This window comes from Podarcis raffonei, chromosome 1 (genome assembly GCF_027172205.1).
Source record: "Podarcis raffonei isolate rPodRaf1 chromosome 1, rPodRaf1.pri, whole genome shotgun sequence".
In the NCBI taxonomy this organism is placed as follows: domain Eukaryota; kingdom Metazoa; phylum Chordata; class Lepidosauria; order Squamata; family Lacertidae; genus Podarcis; species Podarcis raffonei.
Genome location: NC_070602.1, coordinates 38903911 through 38925210, shown reverse-complemented (window position 1 = coordinate 38925210; position 21300 = coordinate 38903911). Strand labels below are relative to the sequence as shown.

Below are 21300 nucleotides of genomic sequence, written 5' to 3'. Positions count from 1 at the left end.
GTGCATTTAACATGTCTGTTAATCTAAAATCTCTATTTTCCCCTCCACATTTTCAATGCAGGGGTGTTTTTTAGGCCTATTTCTTAGCCTATTGTGCTGCAGACTGTTCACAAAATTGTTCTTTATCAAGATCTAGTGATGCATTATTTGTGAGCTTGGCTGCTTAACCAGGAAGGGTTTGCTTTAGGTCTCTTCAATTCATTTAATATATTTTTTTGTACGCTTCTAAATATATAATTGTATGGGTGTTGTTGCACATTTACAATGTGTAAAATAAAAAGCCAACCTTGAGAAGAATGCATCCTACTAGACAAAGAGAAGATAAGAGCATTGCATTTTCCCTATTTTATATAAATCCTTGTCTCTAACAATACAGGCTTCAGGAACCTAAGCCCATCCTTTCCTGCGGCGCTTTGGAGTGAATTGTCTAAATATGTGTATCAGTTAAGCTGAACAAATATTGCTTAGTACAGTGATCCCAAGTGGTATTTAGTATTCCAGTGATATTTTGAGTACATATAAGGCTAAATTATAAATGTTGACTTTATTACTTGGAAAATTGGCTTCATTCAGGTGAATTATAATTAAAAGATTTTTGGCGTAGACAGTCCTTAAGGGGTATGCTGACTTTATCTTATTTCCCCCTTTTAAAAAAGCAAGGAATTGGTTTCGTGACTATATAACTTTCCGTGGACCCTCTGATTTGTTAGGAAACTGTCTGCCAGGGCACACTTGCTGTTTCAGAGTTATCCACAGGAAAACAAATTGTGTGTCAGTAGGTGTTCATGGAGTAGGCAGTTGATGAGCAGTTTCCTTCTGCAGTTTCTGAGAGGCACTGAAAGTAGCCCTACTCATTCATACCTGACTTCAAGTACTCAAGGTCTTTCCCTTCCATTTTACCTTCATCACAACTCTATGAGGCAGGTTAGGCTGAGAGACAATGAATAGTCGAAGGTCACAAAATGAGCTTCATGGCTAAATAGAATAAAAGCCAGTATCTTCTGAAAAGAGGCTATGGGAGGTCCCATTTAAGGAAAGGGCAAAGAGCAGCAGTTATGCTCTTTCCCATGAGAACCAAAACAGAATGAGGATTTTGCAAGTGAATGTGTCCCTGTAGATCCAAAGCAAGTCCACTTTGAAAGCTGAAATAGCTAAAAAATTGAAGAGCAAGAATGACCCCAAAGATTCATGTTGTATTTCCATATTTAAAATTCAAAATGATACGGCCAGATGCCCTTGATTACACTATGGGTGATATACAATGTTCTCCTCAGCGTAGATCTTCTGAAATCAGTGGACTTCAAACACTTTCATCCATTGATTTCAGTGGCTCTCTTCTGTGACTTAATTGGATATCACCCTCTATTTTCCATAAAACCACTTGACATCTTCCTCCTTTAGTCCCACGGATAAGTAAATGGATGGACTATCATAGGTTAAAAGGTAACAGTCTTGGGAAATATCCAGTGCTTTCACAAAATGTTTAGGGGTATGCGTCCCCCCAGAAGAAAAGCACTGGAAATATCTATATCTGATTGCAGAAGGTCATGAGGAATTTGGTTAAAGGTTTAATAGTCTGGGTTTGGGTGCAAGAGCATAATAACAGCCATTTTTTTCCTTTGTTCAAATAGGTGCAAGAGGCTTACCCTGCAACCATTGGCTTACCTTTGGCGTCAGAACCAGGAAACTTTGCTCAAAGAAATGATCTCCTCGAACCTTCAAGCTATAATCATAAAAGTAGCAGCTTTTGGTAAGAATCCGAACAAGAATAGTTATTAAGGTGAAGCATGTTTGATGTTTTATTTTACTTCTATGTGTTGGAGCAACCCAGGCAGATGGGCGGGGTATAAATATTATTATTATTAATTATTATTATTATTATTATTATTATTATTAGCACTGGTTGGTTTTACTAAAATAGAAATAGAGCGAGAAAACATGCATACAGTAGATAGCTATGGAGACACCAGAATCTGTTTTGTGGATAAGATGTAGCTGGTAAAATAAAATTGTAGCAAGCAGAGGTGAACCATGGAACAGAAATATGAAGAACTTCAGTTCCATGACTATATATTTAAACAATTAATTGAACTTCTCTGTGATAAATATTTTTCACACTAGACAGTGAAAAAGCGAGATGCTCTTTTCATAGCCATCATTATTAAGTGAGTGTGTTTTTCAATAAAGGTTCATACATAATGCAGCAGTTTACAGTTCGCTCATATGAGTGATACAAATGGATGGCTTGACATTGGACCATTATCTCTATAAAGTAGAATCGACTTTGATGAAAGGGTTTAAGTAAAAACTTTACTAACAGCAATCAATATATAACTTTGCAACTAATTAGTGAGAGGCTGAAGGCTCACACCTACTTTTGTTGTAGATGCCTCTCTTCCTGCTGATTCAGTGCTACCCTCTCCTATTCTACCTGTCTCCTATCAGATTGTTCAAATGGCTATTTTCCCATTCTTCCTTAAGGAGCAGGCACAGGGGAACCCAGTCAAAGGTTGTTGTGTGTGTTTTTAATGCAGTTGCGCTTTTGGCTCTGCTAGTACTTGGGTTCAGGGCATTTGTTTTTGCTCACAGCAAGTTGAAAATTGGAATGTAAGTCTAAAACATCTTTTGAATCTGGTACTCTGCAGATGTTTTGGACGGCAACTCCTGAGGCCATGTTGTTTGGGACTGATGGGAATTGTTGTCCCAAGTAGAATCTGGAGGGCACTGGGCTGGAAAAGGCTGGGCTAAAATAATTATTTACAGTAGCATATCAAAAAGGTGACTGAACATGTGTCTGCACAGGAAGTGTGCGTCTGAAGGTGTTTAGGAAAGTGCAGTTTCACTATCACATTCCGAATCAATACACTGTTTTACTTTCATTGGACGAATTGTAATTTTAAAATTGAGCTCACCTATTATGGAAGATGGTTTTGACCGGTCACAAAGATCTGTCTAAGCACTGTATTGAAGCTGCATTTATTGAATGGCATGTGGGTTCTCTAACCGCACAAACTGATGAGAAAAATATTAATAGGCCAATGCATCATTTCGAAATTACAGCCCTCTGAGCAATCTTTCACATAAAAGTATTAGATGAGGGTTTAGGTATAAAATTTGAGAGAAGGACCTTTTCCCTTTGGGGGTCAGAAGAGGTTTGTGGCCCATTAGACCAAGGAATGACCAGTATAATAGGAAAGAATATGTTCTACATGGGTGGATAAAAATATATTTCTGATAAATTGTGTTGTAGAATCTTGGCATGAATCAAGCCTCATCGTCGTCATCTGTGAGCTGAGCTGTTTCTGTTTAAGTGCTTGCTTTTTCCTCCTTTTTGAAAGCAAGAGTTCATGTCTTAAGGGTAACATTGGTAAGAGTTAACAGAAAAACTTCAGCCTTGCTATTATATATAAAATATATTAGGTTGGAACTTGAGTATCTATTAGAAGAAGTAATAAAATGTTAATTCTTCTTCAGCTGTGATGCTTTGCCAGAATCATTTTATTTTTACAGCACTTCTGGTGTGAACAGTAAAACTAGACCATCATAGGTTCATTCTGTGCTTTCTTAACATTTATACAAAGGAAGAGAAATAACGGATTCTAAAAAAATCTGCCTTTGGTCACAAATTGCGGATTCTTTTCGTTTGCTGGATTTGGTAACACACACACACCCTCTCTGTTCTTCCAGTATGAGTCTTCCCTTTAATTAGGGAATAAGACTGCAATACTAACCAGGTCTACTCAAAAGTAAATGGGGTTAGGATTGCAGCCTTAGTCTCAGGAGAGATATTGTTTTAATGTATACTCTTGAAGCAGAATCATTGCAAAGCTTTGTGTATACCTATGAAGCATAACTAATATAGTGGCTGTCATTCAGATTATGCTTTGTGATGATCGGGTGAGATTTTATTTTTGTGTTATAAGATCCCCTTCAAAGATATTATAATTCAATCAAATTTGTTTAGCAGCCAAGTTATGTTTCAATATATAAATCAAACCTTTTTAAAAAAAATAAAAATAAAAATAAATAAAACACCGAACCTTAGAAAGGGGTAATTCTTGAGCGATACAGGAAATGACCGTAGGGGTGACATTGCTGGTGACCTGTGTCATCCCTTAAGCAAGATAAACTTGTCTTTGTATCTCAGCAGCTTAGAACAAGTTGGAATAGGCTTGCTGGTACACAAAGAGCCCTTTGTGGTGTTCTCCTTTAAAGCACAAATACCATAAATAGTTGTAGATAGTAATTAGAAAACGGCTGCCCTTTTTTCTTTCTTTTTTTCCTTTGGCTACTGGTAGAAAGATCTTATCAGACTAAATTTCTCACCTGCCTAGGGCAGGCATAATTAGATGTAAGCAAATTTAATGGCGCTTGTATGCTCTGAGGCCATTCTGCAGTGCCTTAATAATTGTGTGCTTTATTAAAGTAGGTTTAAGGTATGGCGGCTGTTTAACGTATCAAGTGGCACAGAAGTTAAGGTATGGGTTACCACTTTACCTTTTAGATGAATAATCAAAGCTGCTTTTAAGCTAAATTGCAGTAAATGTATTTGGAATAACACCTTTAAAAGTCTGAGGGGTAATGCATTAGATGGCACATTGCGCAGATGTGAAAGGAATAAGCAAATATGTAACTTGAGCGTGACATTCATCAACACTGGCATGCTCATACAACCTCCCATAGCTCTGGTATCCATTAGTTTAATAGACACTAGTAGGAAGGTGTAAGACTGTAGACAACACATAATTATACAGGTAAATGCACATTAATTTTAGAACACTTTTCTCAATCCACATTTACAAATTAATATTTGGCGGTTAGGCGTTTTACTTTTCAGGAGGTTAGTGTGCTTCCTCCAGGCTTTTCCTAGTCAGAAATCCAGTGGAACTTCTTTCTCCTCCTTCACAACAAGCAAACCAATTTCATATTAGCACTGCTGTGAACGGCCATTTTCTGCTGTTGGTTTGCGAGTGTTACTGCCAGTGAATGAGCTTATACTAGTGGGTCTTGGCTGCCTCCTGTACAAAAATAAATGATTGTGATAGTATTTATTATTGTCAATGCTTTCAGGTGTCCACATGTATTATCTATGTGTAGCTAGCATAGTGCCTACCATATTGGCTGTGTTGACTAAGTCTGATAGGAGCTGGGAGTCCAGCAACCTCTAGGAGACACTATGTTAGCTTACCCCTGCCTTACAACACCCTGTAAAGTAAGTCAATATTATTCACACCCATACTGCAGGTGGAGTGACAGAAGCTCATAGAGGGACAGAGGGTTTGTGACAGAGGCAAGATTGAAACCAACATGCAGCCCAGTCTCTTAGTCCCTACACTATACCAGCAGCTCTTCCAATATTTATTTGTTTCTTGAGATTTGGTCAGGGTGCTGAGAGATGGGGTAGCTCCTGAACACAGAGGCAAGAAAAAGTCAAAAGCAAGACGAGAAATCAGGTGGAGCAGGAGGCAGCAACAAGGTGCAGCTAACCAAGTGGAGAACGCAGGATTTATAATTTAAGAGTTGTCTGAAGTGAGCCGTAGGCAACTTAAACCTTCCAGGAGCAAGACCTCAATGCCTTTCATATCTACTGTGTCAGGGAGATTGTGGGCATCACAAGGCAGGACGGAATTTCAAACCAATATGTGTTCTTCCAAGCCCACATTCCCAGGATGTTCACACTTCTGTCTCAGCAACGTCTACGCTGGCTTGGTCTTGTTCCCAGAATGGAAGATGGCAGGACCTCCAAGGACGTGCTTTATGGGGAGCTGGCACCAGGTCTGTTCATGGACCAACTCCGTGTTACAAAGATGGCTGCAAATGTGAAATGAAGGCTGGCAACATCAACCCCGCCTGGTGGAAATCCCTTGCAGACAACCGCAGTGCCTGGAGACAGGCAGTCAGATCATGTGTCCATAGGAGGAATGATCACTGGGTGGAGCACAGAGAGAAGAAATGCTCTGGTGCATGTGCAGCAGCACAACCAGATACCTCCATGTGCCCCACCTGCAACAAAATATGTCTCTCCCGTATTGGGTGGTTGTAACTCTCCAGTGATTAGACTTCATCCCCAAAGGTGCGCTCCTCCATTTTCTCTCAAGACAGACAGAGGCCCACATCAGTAGCTTGCTGCTCAGGCCAAATGTGAAAGCTGTGCCCTGGAACTATGTGTCCGCACCTGCCTCTGCCTGTACATATCGGCAAGATCCAGTCAACCTATTAGGATTTAGGATTATCATGTGCCCTAGAAATAGAACAGAGGCATTCTCAAGCTGGCAGCAAAGAAAAGGCTACTGGTTTTGGAGTAGAAGTTTCTTGCTTCAAGCCTGGACAATCCTGATAGCCAGTAAATATACCATAGAGGCCTCCTAACGCTGAAGCATATTGTTTAAGCAGATTCATCTCCAGCCCTACTTGTTACATCTTTTGGAATTGGCTCACATAGTTGTAAGAATGTGAACTATTATGGGACTTTCTGTCTAAAGTGCATATATATATAAAATAAAGCCATGCTCACTTTATAGGCGAAAAAAGGTAGTTTTTAAAAGGGCAGTTTTATCATATGGACACCTTTAGCACTAGCTTCTGTAATAGCACCATGGTAGTTCAGTGTCACTGCTGCAAAGAATAGATTTCGATAACTGTTTTAACATTGCACTTTAGTGGAACTATGCTGGATAACTGCTTTCTAAATGGATTACATCTATACATTAATCCTTTATTGTGCTACGCCCTACCTAGGGTCTGTTGGGTGCTCAGTATATTCTAAGAATGCATGACACATCAACCTGAGCTGGAGCTCATCACTGGCATTAACTTCCAGCGCTTCATGGTGGGGAAGGCAAACCAGTGGTCTTCAGCATCATCATGCTGCCATTGTCCTAATTTCATAAGCTCTCTGCAGACAATGAGTTCTGACCTCTGGCAAGAGCCATCTGTCCTGGCTGGGCAGAGAGGAAAAGAGAGAGAGACTGAGACAGATACAGAGCAAAGAGGTGGCAAAGATAAAAGTGTGTGGGGGGGGATGACCCTCATCCACTTTTCATCTTAGACATGGCCCACTGTTAGACCTGGCCCACCCTACTATTATGCAGCCACAAGGAACTGTTGTATTCCCTTACTATATACTTGCTCGTGCTGAAGGTACATAAAACGTGGAAGAAGACAAATTGCACAAAGGGGGGTGGGGGAATCCACACCGATAATTCTCTCCTCCATAAATATCCCTTCCCCGATATAATCCAAGTGTATCTCTTACATTTAATTAACCATGAGAGATGACTGTTTTCTTTTTAGCAAATTAAGCATGCTTTTGCATTGCTTGGTCCTGAAGTAGTCATTGCACATTAAAGCTGAAATACCATCTGTTGGCATCTAAAACATTTCATTTCACTCTTTCCCCCTTCTTTTTTTCACTAATGGGAAATGCTTTATCACAGCTTTTTCAATGGCCTATATGAAGCTGGTGACCATAATATATATTTCTCCCTTTATCCTTCCTAATAGTTAACTTTCTTGGAAATAAGAGGAGGCATTTTAATACGTGGCCTTTATACGCAGAAAGGCTGCTATCTTCTATAAAATTAGTTTAAATGATTTGCCTTGCATGCGTATCTGATGGCTTTTAACTCCTAGCTATTATTATATTCTCTTGTTAAAATATCTAGATGCCTGGAAAGGATATCATGTTACTTTTTCTCCCTTTCTCTACCTGCCCTCCCCTTTAAATCCCTTGTTTGCTGCTTAACCAGCACATACTACAGTAATTACACTGGTAGGCAGAGCTTTCACAGTCTGTTCTCGCACCGTGGAATGTAAATGTGCTTGACCTTTTTTGTTCCAGACATATTTCCTCAATACTGTTGTCACTTCAATTCATTTAGTACCGCAGTTCACAGTATTAACAGTAATAAGAAAGATCTTTGGCAGATGTGTTTGGGGGGAAATTGTACTTTTGAGGCTGACTTTCACCTTTTCCTCTACTTTTTCTCCTGTGTGGCTGTTTATAGCAGAATAAGATAAATATAATCTAGTGGGGTTTCCTTACCCACCACACACACACACACACACACACACACACCACCTAGGGAAGAGAAGGAAAAGAGGCATTCACAAAGGAACAAAGAAGTTCAGGTGCAGTCCGTTGCAGTGTCCACATTAGTCCTCCATGCCTTTATCCAGGAGACTTCATTACATTCACCCTCCAACCTAGTTTTTTGTTTTTACTCCCACAAAGCCAGTTTCTGTGGTTACTGAGTGGTCCTCTTTCTCTCTTCTCTCCTGTGTGCCCCAGCGCGCCATCCCCAAATCTTCTCTGGAGGGTTGTGGGAATCCCTGAGGTAGTTTGGGAGATGCACAGGGAGATGAGAGGGAGGGAAAGATCGTCCGTGCTGGCTATCCTGGACCCAGGTGAGATTAGCATCGCCTAGTGCTCAAAGGAAGTGCTCAAAGTTGCTTCACAGTTTTAACAGTTGGTCTTCCCAGAAGTAGCCTCATTTTACAGTTTTGCAAAGCTAAAAAGTAGATCAGGACAGAATCCAGACTGAAGACCAAAGAAATAGTTAACACAGGGTGCGAGCGATTAGGTTTTAGGTCTTAGAAGGGCAAGTAACTTTGTAGGGTACAGGAGAGACAGCCTTCATTTCAGTCCAGTGGACCTTTCTGTTGCAAGAGAGGAAGTCATTCTGCTTTCATAATGATTTATCTGGATACAACACTGTATTCTGGGACTTTGCTGTCTTCAGAAGAGATGTCATATTATAAAGACAACAGTTCTACCACGTATAAAAAATACTGGCATAAAATAATACAGCACAATCATATGCATGTTTACACAGAAGTAACTTCATTGCATTCAGTAGGACTTGCTTCTAGGAAGGGTTGCATGGGATTGCAGCATCAATCTGTAACTTTGCTTGCCTTGTACACAGATCAAAGGAAACTTTTATAAAGAGGGCATGTGCCCCAAAATTCTTGCAGGATAACTCTGGACTCTCCTTATTCACTTGTGTAGTCTTTTTGGTGGCATGAAAACAGATGGGATGACATGAGAAAGACATGGTAGTAATTTGCTTTTTACCACTTTCCTTCCTATACGAAGCCTTTGCTTCTGTTACATATGCATATGTTGAAAGAACTTGGGAGTCTATATATGCTTCCTGTGGCTAACCATATTGTACCCTTCTGCTTTGCCATTTGCTCTAGCAAAACCTATTTTTGTAGAAATTCAGGAGAGGGAGATCTATGATAAACAGATGAGCTTGCACTCAAACTTTACTTCGTAAGTTAACTTCATAAAGAACATTAACTCAAGCCTTGTTGATCAGTGCGCCATGGTCTATGCCTTGAAAGCAGTAATGAGGAAGTGAAGGGCGCAGTCTTCCAAGAATCAGACAACTTTCTTTTTACTCTGTGCCTTGAGGAAGATCAAGCTAACAGTATTTAATAATGTGACTCTGTCCTAAAGCCATTCAAGGTAGGTATGAGTTTGTGAAGTTTTGTTGCAGTATGGTGTTTCAGTGGAGCAAAATAACATTGGCTGAATAAAAGTGAGCGAGTGTGGTTTAGTGGTTAAGAGCGGTGGACTCGTAATCTGGTGAACCGGGTTCGCTTCCCTGCTCCTCCACATGCAGCTGCTGGGTGACCTTGGGCTAGTCACACTTCTCTGAAGTCTCTCAGCCTCACTCATCTCACAGAGTGTTTGTTGTGGGGGAGGAAGGGAAAGGAGATTGTTAGCCGCTTTGAGACACCTTAAGGGGAGTGAAAGGCGGGATATCAAGTCCAAACTCTAAAACTGGAATCAGTGATCTGTCTTATGTTTTCTGATGGGCTTTGCTTATATTTAGATTTCCAAAAGTATATGTAGACATTTACAAGTGTTAGTTATATTTTGTCTAAACAAACATTCATAGTGTAATTGACCTATTTCCTCCCTTTTCTCTCCCCTCCCCTTTTTGCATTAGTGAATACTGTTCTGTGTAGGTTTTCACCTTTTGGAAATGAAACAAAGCATGTGATTTAATTTCCAATGCCTCCACCTCCACACTTTTGCTCTAACTGAGTATACAGGAAGGGCGTCTACATGTGGAAAGGGCCCATGGGGCCACACTGCTACCCTCAGCCCTTGCTCAACTGTTGGCCCTGCCCCAACATCCATATCTGCAGGTCTGCGGGAGACATTTCCCCTGTGTGCATAGACCTCTGTGGGAGCTGGAAGTCTGGTAGATTGGAGTTGCAGGATCTGGATGTGGGCATCTGCAGGGGAAGGACAGAAAAGCTGCATGGCCCTGAGGGTGGCACCCGTATTGCTGCCCCACAGTCCCTTTCTACGTGGGAATAGGGTTTATGTCTAAACTTGTCCCCTCTACGATTCTCACTTCACAATGGTATGCATGCATTCAGATCTGCAAATTTGGAACTGATTGCTGTCCACCGTGATTATTCCCCTATGGGGTCATTCAGCAGACTTGCAGAATGCATGGAGTCTTCAATATGGTGTAGGCTATTTCCTAATTTATCCGTTCCTTAAAAGGACATTTGCACACATAGCCCTTCCCCTGCAGTATGATCATACGTTCCTTCTTCCGTCAGAGATTCTTTTTCCCCGAGAAGGAGCCAAATGCAGCATCCATCCTTTCTCCTTTGCATTTAATAACAGTGTTGAAGGGCAACCATCCCACTCAGCTTTGATGTAAATACTTGTCCTTCTAAAATCTAGGTAGTCATCATTAAATGGTCTTATTCTCTTAAATGGCAAGTATTTTCAGCTTGAGTGACTTCAAGTGGCTTCTTTCCTTTTGTATCCTGGAAGGATATTCTCTGCAGTGTGAAACATCACGACTTTTTGATGCCTTCTGTCAGAGTCCCTTTCTGTCATATCAGCTTATCATCCACCCACAGAATTCTCCATGGTGTTTTCACAACCCATCACTAGACACATTTTAAAGGACCTCTGCAGTCTTTCTGCTTTTTTCCCCCTCCACCTACACGAGACCTGAATCTACTCCTACCGCAACTGATTTGTGCCCTCTATAGTTGCCAAATGAACATGGTTCTTCTCTATCTACATGAGATTCCTATTCAGAGCCCTTTCACAGCTGCCATCTTCATTATGAGCATTTTTGTGCTTTTTCTTAATAGAGGCAGGATACCTGACCTGTGGGACACAGGTGGCGCTGTGGGTTACACCACAGGGCCTAGGACTTGCTGATCAGAAGGTCGGTGGTTCGAATCCCCGCGATGGGGTGAGCTCCCGTTGCTCGGTCCCTGCTCCTGCCCACCTAGCAGTTCGAAAGCACGTAAAAGTGCAAGTAGATAAATAGGTACCACTCCGGCAGGAAGGTAAACGGCGTTTCTTTAAGCAGCTCTGGTTCGCCAAAAGTGGCTTAGTCATGCTGGCCACATGACCCGGAAGCTGTATGCCGGCTCCCTCGGCCAATAAAGCGAGATGAGCGCGGCAACCCCAGAGTCGGGCACGACTGGACCTAATGGTCAGGGGTCCTTTACCTTTTACCTGACCTGCACCAAGTTTGCTTGCTCCAGCTAGTTTACGTCTAGATTTTGGTCAGATCTCTGCAACTGCCACCTAAGACAAAGATGCCAAATGGGCAACAGCATTTTATCAAAACTGTTCCAGCTAGATGGTGTATAACATGACAGAATTCTGTTGCAATTGCAGATCATCTTGACATTTTATGGTGATACAAGAATTTTAAAATTGTTTGAGTTTACAAGTGCTGCACAAGTGACTTGAGTTGTGAAACATTTGGTCCCTTCTCTTTTTTTCAAAGCTATTTTTTATTATAGCTTGAGAAAGAAACAAAGAAAAAACAATATACAGAAGTCAACATCAGAGGTCCCTGCTTCTAGTAGAGGTTTCTTTACCACAACCAGATGACCTGGTTTTCATTTTTCATTTGCTGATTTGACAGGGCCATTCAGAGAACAAATTAATAGCTATTGCCGTTGATGGTCTCCGAAGCTTCATTGTCAGATCAAGATGATGTTTTTATTCATTCATTTAATAAAACTTATACACTGCTTGATTGTAAAAAAAACCAAAACCCTCAAAGTGGTCAACAAAAAGATAATACAATAAAATCAAGAAAAAATCGCAACCGTACTTTAAACCATACAAAGGTTCAAATACTAAAACAGATTAAAATTACCTGAATTCTGTAGCGACTGAATGTTTTTAGCAGGTACTGAAAAAGGTACAGTGAAGGTTCATCTCAGTCAGCACTGAGTTCCAAAATGCAGGCCCTGCCACTCAAGCACAATTGAGTTCTTTTAAATGTGGAACGGGTATTATGTGGCACCTGTAGCAGTGTCAATTCCACTGATAGAAGTGGCTTAATGGACACATACGGCATAAGGCAATCTCGTAGGTAAACGGGTCGCAAGTTGTTAAGGGCTTTCTATACCAATAGTAACACCTTGAAGTTGGCTGGGTAGCAAATTGGCAACCAGTGCAGATCTCTGAGCATGGGTGTAATATGCTGACAAGGCCATACTTCTGTCAACAATTGTGCTTCAGCATTCTGCACTAACTTCAGCTTCCAGATCAGATGCAAGGGAAGCCCCACATAGAGCGCGCTCCAGTCTTGAAGTAACCTACTGACCTACTGTGGCAAGGCTTTCCCGGTCCAGGAATGGCCATAGCTGTCAAATACCCAGTTGATACCCAATCAGTTCTCTTCTGAGCATAATTATGGGATTGGAGAAAACTGTCCTATGCCAGTAGTCCTTAGCCACACTTTTTAAGATATTAGGTGGATTATTCCATCTCCAACAGGACTGCTGAAAGGCAATGCTCACTTCTGAGGGGTGTCTCTCTGTGTATGTTTTATTTGAGTGGAAAAGAGGCCATCAGTGCAAGCATTTCTGTATTTGCATGATGGCATAATCTCCCCTCACCACCAACCTTGTGCTATTTTGGGGGCAGAGGAGGGGGGAAAGTCCTGTTGCGCCAGTGGAAGTCCTTGCATGGGTTTCCACTTGTGGGACCCGTTAGCTGGCTCTGGCCCCATGGATTTAAGTTTCATTAAAGTGTTATGCACGTGACTTGTGTGCATTCTGTTTTTTCAATTTTTTCTCTTATCTAAATGTCTGCCTCTAAAAATGTCTCGAATTTTCTTCAGGTCCTAGAAAGTTACAAAAGTTGTCTTTTGGCATGGAAGTTGGGAAGATACTCTTAAACAATAATGTTGTTAGTAGAGAAGTATACAGTTCCCATTAATTAAAAATTAGACAGAGTAGAAATGGCTTTTTAGACTCATTATGCAACTAGTACCTTCACATACTGACTTTACAGTGAAGCTCTAGGCCAACAAAGTTCCTTTTGCTTGGCATTCTTAAGCAGCCTTTTCAAGCCTCTCATGATGCTTCTCCTATCTGTGCTGGAATTCTCTCCAAGAAATAAAGCTTCGCTTGCTTTCTTGACAGTGGATAATAAATTGACTGATATAATTCAGTTGGGGAGTTGAAAAATGCACTAAAAATAATGGGGCATAACATGCTAGGGTTAACATTTATTCATAGATGATGCAATTAAATAAAATGGGCATTAACTTCAAGGTCAGTCACTAAAGTAATAAAACTGAATATTTTAATTGAATCATAATTGCTTCCCGTTGATACATGCAAGTCAAGTAAAATAGATGTCAGCTCTGCAATTATGATTCTTCCTCCTAATTAATTTCCTAATTCTGCATGGAGCTTTCTAAGGCCTGGGCCTTGTTGTGGGTTTATCCACCCATCCAGGTTGCCTCCTCTCTCCTCCCCACCCCAGCTGATCCCACAGAGGGAAAAGCGCCGTGTTATTGATTGATAAATTCTTATTCTATTATGGACTTTTATGTAGTTCTTCCTTTGCTTTATTTACAGAATGTAAGTAGTAAAATCCTGATTGCAACATCATTATTAGGAGGGAAAACATCAATAATTAAAAATTATGTGAGATTCTGACATTTGTCATCATTTATATTATGAACTCTGATGTTTCAATAACTGGATAGAATCAACAAAACTAAAACTTACGTTTTAGAAATTATCCTTTAATGGACACAATGATTATCCAATAATGGATAATGTATATTTTGCAGCACATTCTGCCTATAAAACAGCACACAGTCTCCATGGGAGCAGAATTAACAACAACAACAATTCCAAATTAACCTTACTGGGGGTAGGAAGCAAGGATACCTTATATAATGGCACAATCAAAAGTATAGGAAAAAGAAACAAAATTATCAAAGAGTAAAGGTAGCAGCTTTATTAGACCTACCAAAATATAAAATAACTAGGACTCATCATCTGGTAAATATTAGAACGTCAAGGTGGAGGAGGAAGAGAAGAACAGTTGTTGTTAGTCAAACTATCCATGTCTGCATCAGGTAAGTTTTAAGATGATCATGGCAGGAGCCAGCACTTTCGAATTAGGTAGATCCTGCAAGCAACTCAAAGTGCCTCATTTGGATGTCTGCTAACACCTCTCCTGCTTACCTTAAACCCCAGCTTGGTTTTGAAAAAAACATTTCTTACCCTCCACAGGGCACCCATCTGATTGCCGTAAGATGGTGAAATGCTGGACTAGATGGATGAACCATTGCTTTGATCTAGCAAGACAGTTCTTTTGGAGTTTTGTTTTTTTGCATATTTTTTTGCATGCTTTAACTCATATCCATTGCAGTCATATAAATAGAAAACTCCAAGGGTTCACTAAAAGAGCTGTTGGAGTTGTTCCTTTTTTTCTTTATAATTTTACAGGTGAAACTCAAAAAATTAGAATCTCGTGGAAAAGTTCATTTATTTCAGTAATTCAACTTAAAAGGTGAAACTAATATATGAGATAGACTCATGACATGCAAAGCAAGATATGTCAAGCCTTTATTTGTTATAATTGTGATGATCATGGCGTACATATCTCACTTTGCATGTCATGAGTCTATCTCATATATTAGTTTCACCTTTTAAGTTGAATTACTGAAATAAATGAACTTTTCTACAATATTCTAATTTTTTGAGTTTCACCTGTACTTCAGCTAAAAGTAAAACTAGATGTGATGTCAATTATAACCTTCCGCTTTTATCTGAAGCAGGGCTAAGTCTCATTTCATCAGCACCAGGGTTTACCCTTGAACAGTGGAATTTTCCTCCATCCTTACCCTAAATCTGTTCATGCTAATGGAACAATGACCCCTGAATGTGGCACCTGTTCCAATCATGTGGATAGGCAGAGGAGGGGACACAGAGCCTTGCTTGCTACTTCTTCGTTGGCTCCAGTGCTTGGCCCCACTATTATGTGATGAAGAGAGTGGTTTTAGAAGCATTTTTTAAAAATAAAATAAAAATCCTGACATATGCATGGAAGCTTCCCATGTGAATAAGAGCCCTGCCATGAGGAAGCTCCACCTATAGATCAGGTTCTCAGAACTACCCATTTCAACATGTAGAAGGCACAGGGAATGAATACATGGATGTGACAGAGAGGCTGGGGCAGCGAGTATGGTGTTGCTCTTCTCCATTTATAGAATGCAGTTAACATGCATGGTTTTTTTGTTATGTAAAATTGCTATTTGCTTTTCATGGGTAGCCTGTCTTGGCCCGCCTTTGTAAACCAAATAGCTGGTTCAGAAATACTGTGTTTGTCATGGGGTGGGTGGGGGGAGATAGACAATTAAACTCTTCATCCCCTTGGACCTGAGGCTGCACAGGCTTCCCTGCTGCTACTCTTTACATAACAATGTATAATTGCAGTTTTTCCATGCAATTAGCATCACATTTTTTTTCCATCCTAAGAAAAGTCTCAGGAAAGGGTGGAATTTTTCGAAAACTGTTGAGCATGGATTCCCCTTCCCAATTCTCTTCTTGATCCTTAATCTTGATGAGAAGTGAGATGTCCTTTTCCCCTTCTGCTTAAAAAGTGAGCCATTACTGCAGGTTACATGCATATTTTATGCATTAATATATTGTATTATATGCATATTACACACATATGTATGCAGGTAACCAGCTAATGAACAGGTATATACCACAATGCATATAACTATAGAAATTGCTTATGAAATTATGCTGCAGAAACAAAGTAGAGCATAAATTTGATCCTTTTCTATTTATTTTTTGTATAATATACATATTTCTTTAGGTATGCTTTTGCATATAATTAGTTGGCCTTTTAATAAATAATGTATGTGTAGCTCAAACATAAGAGGGAACCCTGTGTAAGAAGTAGTCCATTGTAAGCAAAGTTTGATCGTGTCAGAACTGCTACATTCTATGTATAACTCTCTCTAAAACTGATTGCTCCTCCATACCTAGTTGCAGAAAACTGTGAGTTTGGAAGGAACCTCTATTGAACTTTAGTTATAGCAGACTGTAGCAGGCTTAGGCCAGCTTCATATTTTTAAAAGGTCTACAAATTCTGATACTTACCATAACAGAACATGGAAGAGTCCTGTAGACTAACATCTTGAATGCAGTTTAGGGGTTATCAAATCTCCTGGACTATTTTCATTATCATAATGGGTACACCCCGTTTTTCCTTTTTATGTGCTGAAATTTCTCTGAATGGAAAGCACTCAGTAAAACAATGTGTTTTCCAGTTGTTGTGCAGGGCAAAGGAAATGAACTTATTTTTCCCCAAGGATGGAAAACAGTTCAAAGGGAATAAGAGAGTGAGTTGTGGCTAAGAACATCTATGTTTGCCTCAACATTATTTTTGATATACAGGAACTGTTTGCCAAAGGAGAAGGTTTCTTAAAAAAAGAAAAAGTAATCTCTGACGCCCAAGCAGTACTTTGTTCTCTAAAATATATTTTAACATCTCTTGGCAGGTTTAGATCCAGATAAACATCTAGGAAAAACATTGGATGAAATGGAACCTTATCTTTTGGAAGTAAGTATTATCTAAAATATACTTGAAACATTCTGTGCCTCACAAAATAAAAAAAAAAAAAAATTACATGTGGAGGAAACTGAACAACACTTCTTAAAGCACGCACTTTCAGAAACAAAACATTAGATCAACATTTGCCATACTGAAAAAAAATAAGTTCTCTTAAATAGGATACATGTAATAGTGTTCAAATTGATGACTGCTTTATTTTTTAGGAAAGTTGTCTAGAAAATTATTATTATTATTATTATTATTGTATTACTACTACTACTACTACTACTACTACTACTACTACTACTACTATTACCCATCATTCACCCTAAGGTCCCACGGCAGGTTAAAACAAAATACAATATTAGTATTAAAACACAACATTAAAAACAGTTTAAACAAGTTAAAATTACAGACATAAGTTGGGTCCTAAAAATATAGGCCTCGCGTGTCAAAAGCCAGGATAAAGATGTGTGTTTTAGCATTTGCTGCAAGCTATATAATGCAGGACTTCCACAACTTAGGAGATCTCACAAACAATACCTTCTTCTGGACCACTCCATCCGAGCTTCTGAGGGCATTATATTTTTATGTATGCTCTTTTTTCGCTACATAGATGTAAGCCCCATGTTATTTGGGAGTGGAGAAAACACTGCTTTAATGTATGACATGTGGAGTATGCAGAGTAGTTGTTGCTCATCATCTTCAAGCCTTGCAGATTCAGGTAGGTGGCTGTGTTGGTCTGACGCAGTTGAAATAAATAATAAATAAATACAAATTGTCCAGTATCACCTTAGAGACCAAGTAATTTTGCTCTGGGTATAAGCTTTCGTGTGCATGCACACTTCTTCAGATACCATATCTGAAGAATATCTGAAGAAGTGTGTATGCACATGAAAACTTATACCCAGAACAAACTTAGTTGGTCTCTAAGGTGCCTCTGGACAATTCTTTAATTTATTTCAAGCATTGCAGTGTGGATTTCCACAAAGGATATTAATCTGAAGGCAGCCCTGTTTAGAGAAGTTTTTAATGTTAAATGCTGTATTGTTTTTAACGCTTGATTGGGAGCCACCCAGAGTGGCTGGGGAAACTCAGCCAGATGGGCGGGATATAAATAATAAATTATTATTTTATTATTATCTTCTTGTTGGGAATTCTAATCAAGGAAGCAGCTCCCAATACTAAGGGGAAACGTTGAAATTATTGTGGAGAAGAATGGGGAGGTCAACAACATTTTTGAAGCAGCGGGCACATTTCAAATTTTGAAAGAGTGCTGGGGGTTTCAGTTCCAAAATAGCTGCTGCTGCGGGGAGGCATAACACAAATTTAGAGAGAGCGAGAGACGACGTTACGCTCACCACGGGAAATCAACTCCATCCTTCTGGTCCCGATGGTGGAGATCATGCAGTATTGATTGTACACACACACACACTGATACTATTGCTGCCTAAGCACAACAGGAAGCATTCTTCAGCACCAGGAAAGAAATACAAGTTGGCCACACCACACCCACTTTCATCTCTCAGAAATAACTTAGAAAGTACATGCACATTTTGCCTCATAAGTTTCTTTCTGGGAGGCTGGAGATGTACTTTTCCCCTCATGAAAGTGCAAGAGTTTGGAGCACCTGCCCAGGGCCACCACTGAAAGCCTTTGCAGGTCCCAATGGCAGTTCCATAGTGGTGAAGACAGGCTACATGTCTGAGTGAAATTCAGGTCCAATACAGACTTACAGATTACATGCAGTTCACATCCACAGCTCTGGCCCTATCTGCACTATATATTTCAAACAATCATGGTTTCCCTCAAAGAATCCTGGGAGCTGTAGTTTTCTAAGGGTGCTGAGAGTGGTTGGGAGACTCCTATGCCCCTCTCAGAGCTACAGTTCACAGAGTACCCTGAGGACATGGATTTGCTGTTTTACCAGTCCCATAATTGTAGTAGCTCTGTGGGGAGAATAAGGATCTCCTAGCAATTGTCAGCAGCCTTAATAAGCTACAGCCGCAGTTTGAACTTTCCTGTGGTAAAAGTCAGCATGTTCTATGTTAATAACCTCAACCTCTTCTTTAGTGATTATGAAATAAATTAGCTGTGCAGTTTTATCGCCTTGTGGTACAAGTGGCTGTGTTACAACACCCCAGAAAATGTTGTTTGACTTTGTCTATATGAAATGGTAAGCTGAGATCTGGGTGAGCTTTTAAAGTTGTATATTCTGGTACCAATTGAAGGTAGTGGATTCCTGCATTACAGGGGGTTGGACTACATAAACCTCAGGCTCCTTTCCAACTCTATAATTCTATGATTCTGTGACTTTATTCCCAGCATACATACCCCAGTTACGTTGTTTTTCACAGGTTTTATCATGGCCGAACAATGACAAACAATAACCAGCATTTTCTCCTAGATTTGGTTTCCTTGGCAATGCTGAAGTCGCTTCATAGGGTTGTGTGGAGGAAGGTTGCTCAGTAAATACGCTTTTCTTGTTGGTAGGGGGTTTGTATTCTGCTATAAATGTCACTGTACATAAATATTTTACTAGATATTTAGCTCACTTTATAACTTAGTGAAACTGTAGCATAAACACCAGCTGCAGAGAAAGTTGAGGCTATGGTTCTAAAAATATTTCCTTTGAATGCTGTCAGGGGTGGTTGTGTATGAGAGAGAGATTGAGATGGAGGGCGGGGAGAGAGGTCGATGGGGATTGGAAGCTGGAGAGATCAGAAGGAAATGGGCCAATTATATTTGCTGTTTTGTCAGTTCCCAGCTTTTAGGCATGCTGCTGTTGTCCTGAAGCCCGTTCTCCATTTTAATAAAGAAAATGAAGTGAAGTGTAAAAATCCATATTCAGTTACTTAGATATTTTTTTGCCAGCTTAATCCCAGAGAATCTGAGTGGGTAAAAATACATTTAAAGCACACAAGAGCTTTCTTTGGGTGTTTGCCTGGATATGCAAGGGCTAAAGGTATGTAAAGGGGCAGCAGCATACATGCAATTCCTGACCCTCCATTTGTGGGCTTCTCAGATTTTTACACCTTGGACACAAGGGCCTGAAATGGGCTTCCACTAGCATTTGAACTTCTCATTGCACAGAGGCTTGTTAGTGTTCATTCAAATGCATGTAGTAGTCCCCTTCAGACCATTGTGCTCAACATACAAAGGCCTGAGAGGAGCCTGCACATGTTGTGCTGTAAAATGGGGTGTCAGCTCCAATTTTGGCCCACATGTTCAGGGGAAGATGCACACTTTCTTGATCAAGAACTAGAAGGTGGTGTTCATGCCTTCGTAATCACAAATCTGGATTATTTAATGTGCTCTTTTTGGGGCGGGGGTATTACCTTTGATTTTCTTTGGAAGCCTCAGCTGGTGGGGAGCCCACTGCCTGGCAGAAGTAGCTAGAAAGATATTACAACATCTCCATGGACTCCTTGAGTTCTTAACAAACAATACTTTGCTCCCTTTGGCCCCCGGTGCTAGAAATAGGGCCAACCGGTGAGATAGGAAGCAGTATCCATGTGGGAGAAAACTTGTAGCCAAAACCAAAGAGTAAATCATCAGGCAGGGTAGAGGAGCAAGCCAGAAACAAGGACGGAAGGGCACCCAAAGGATACAGGTCAAGTTGAGAGCTCAGGGAGTCCTCATAGCTCAAGCAACTAGAGCAGAATACCCACTTATGGTCCTTGCTGTCCAGAAGGATCCAATGACCAGCCCAGGTGGGTGGCATCAGTCCAGGTCTTGTGGTTGCTGCGTAGGGATTGGCAGAATTCCCCTCCCCACCTAGGTTGGGGGTGGAAATTCAGTGACCTTCTTGGCCAAATTCTTCATATTGGGGGAAGAGTAGTACTTAGAAATTGCATTCTAAAGTGGTCTCTGGCTTGCCCCCGGGCCTTCGAAAGTGTTGCCGTAACAGGGTAACAGGGCAGTTGCTGTGGAATTGGACCTGCTGCGGGAGATTTGTAGGCCACTGATGATGACTTGGAAACTTCGGCTAGTTCAAAATGCAGCAGCCAGATTACTGGCTAGGGGGTTCCATTTAGAACCCCCGTTTTAAAACTGCAGCACTGGTTTGATTGATTGATTGATTGATTGATTTAGAAGATTTGTAGACCACTTGGTCAAAATAAACTTCTCAAAGCTGTGTGCAAATAAAGTTAAAACACAGCTGAAATCCACTGTCCACTTGAAGAAAAACACACAAAGATACCAACATAAAACAGACACATACATATAAATTGACACTATCATTGCAAACAAAGATAAAATATATGAAACAATGATAAAATATATTCACATATATATGTGAATAGCTGTTTCTGGGCCAAATTCGAAGTGCTCACATTAGTGTTTAAGGCCTCAGATATTTGAAAGGTTGCCTCCTTCCCTACAGATTCTCTCTCAGGTGTTTAGAGGTGCCCTCT

General features: G+C 40.3%; 1 protein-coding gene across 4 annotated transcripts in view; it reads left to right on the top strand.

Moving 5' to 3' along the window:
• Positions 1-21300, top strand: part of DPH6 (diphthamine biosynthesis 6) — a 248942-nt gene that overhangs the window by 68548 nt on the left and 159094 nt on the right. For all 4 annotated transcript variants that reach the window (XM_053381498.1, XM_053381506.1, XM_053381489.1 and 1 more), the window contains exons 5-6: positions 1632-1750; positions 16830-16891. In XM_053381498.1, coding sequence (XP_053237473.1) covers positions 1632-1750; positions 16830-16891 — 181 coding nt within the window. The remainder of the gene's footprint in view (positions 1-1631; positions 1751-16829; positions 16892-21300) is intronic.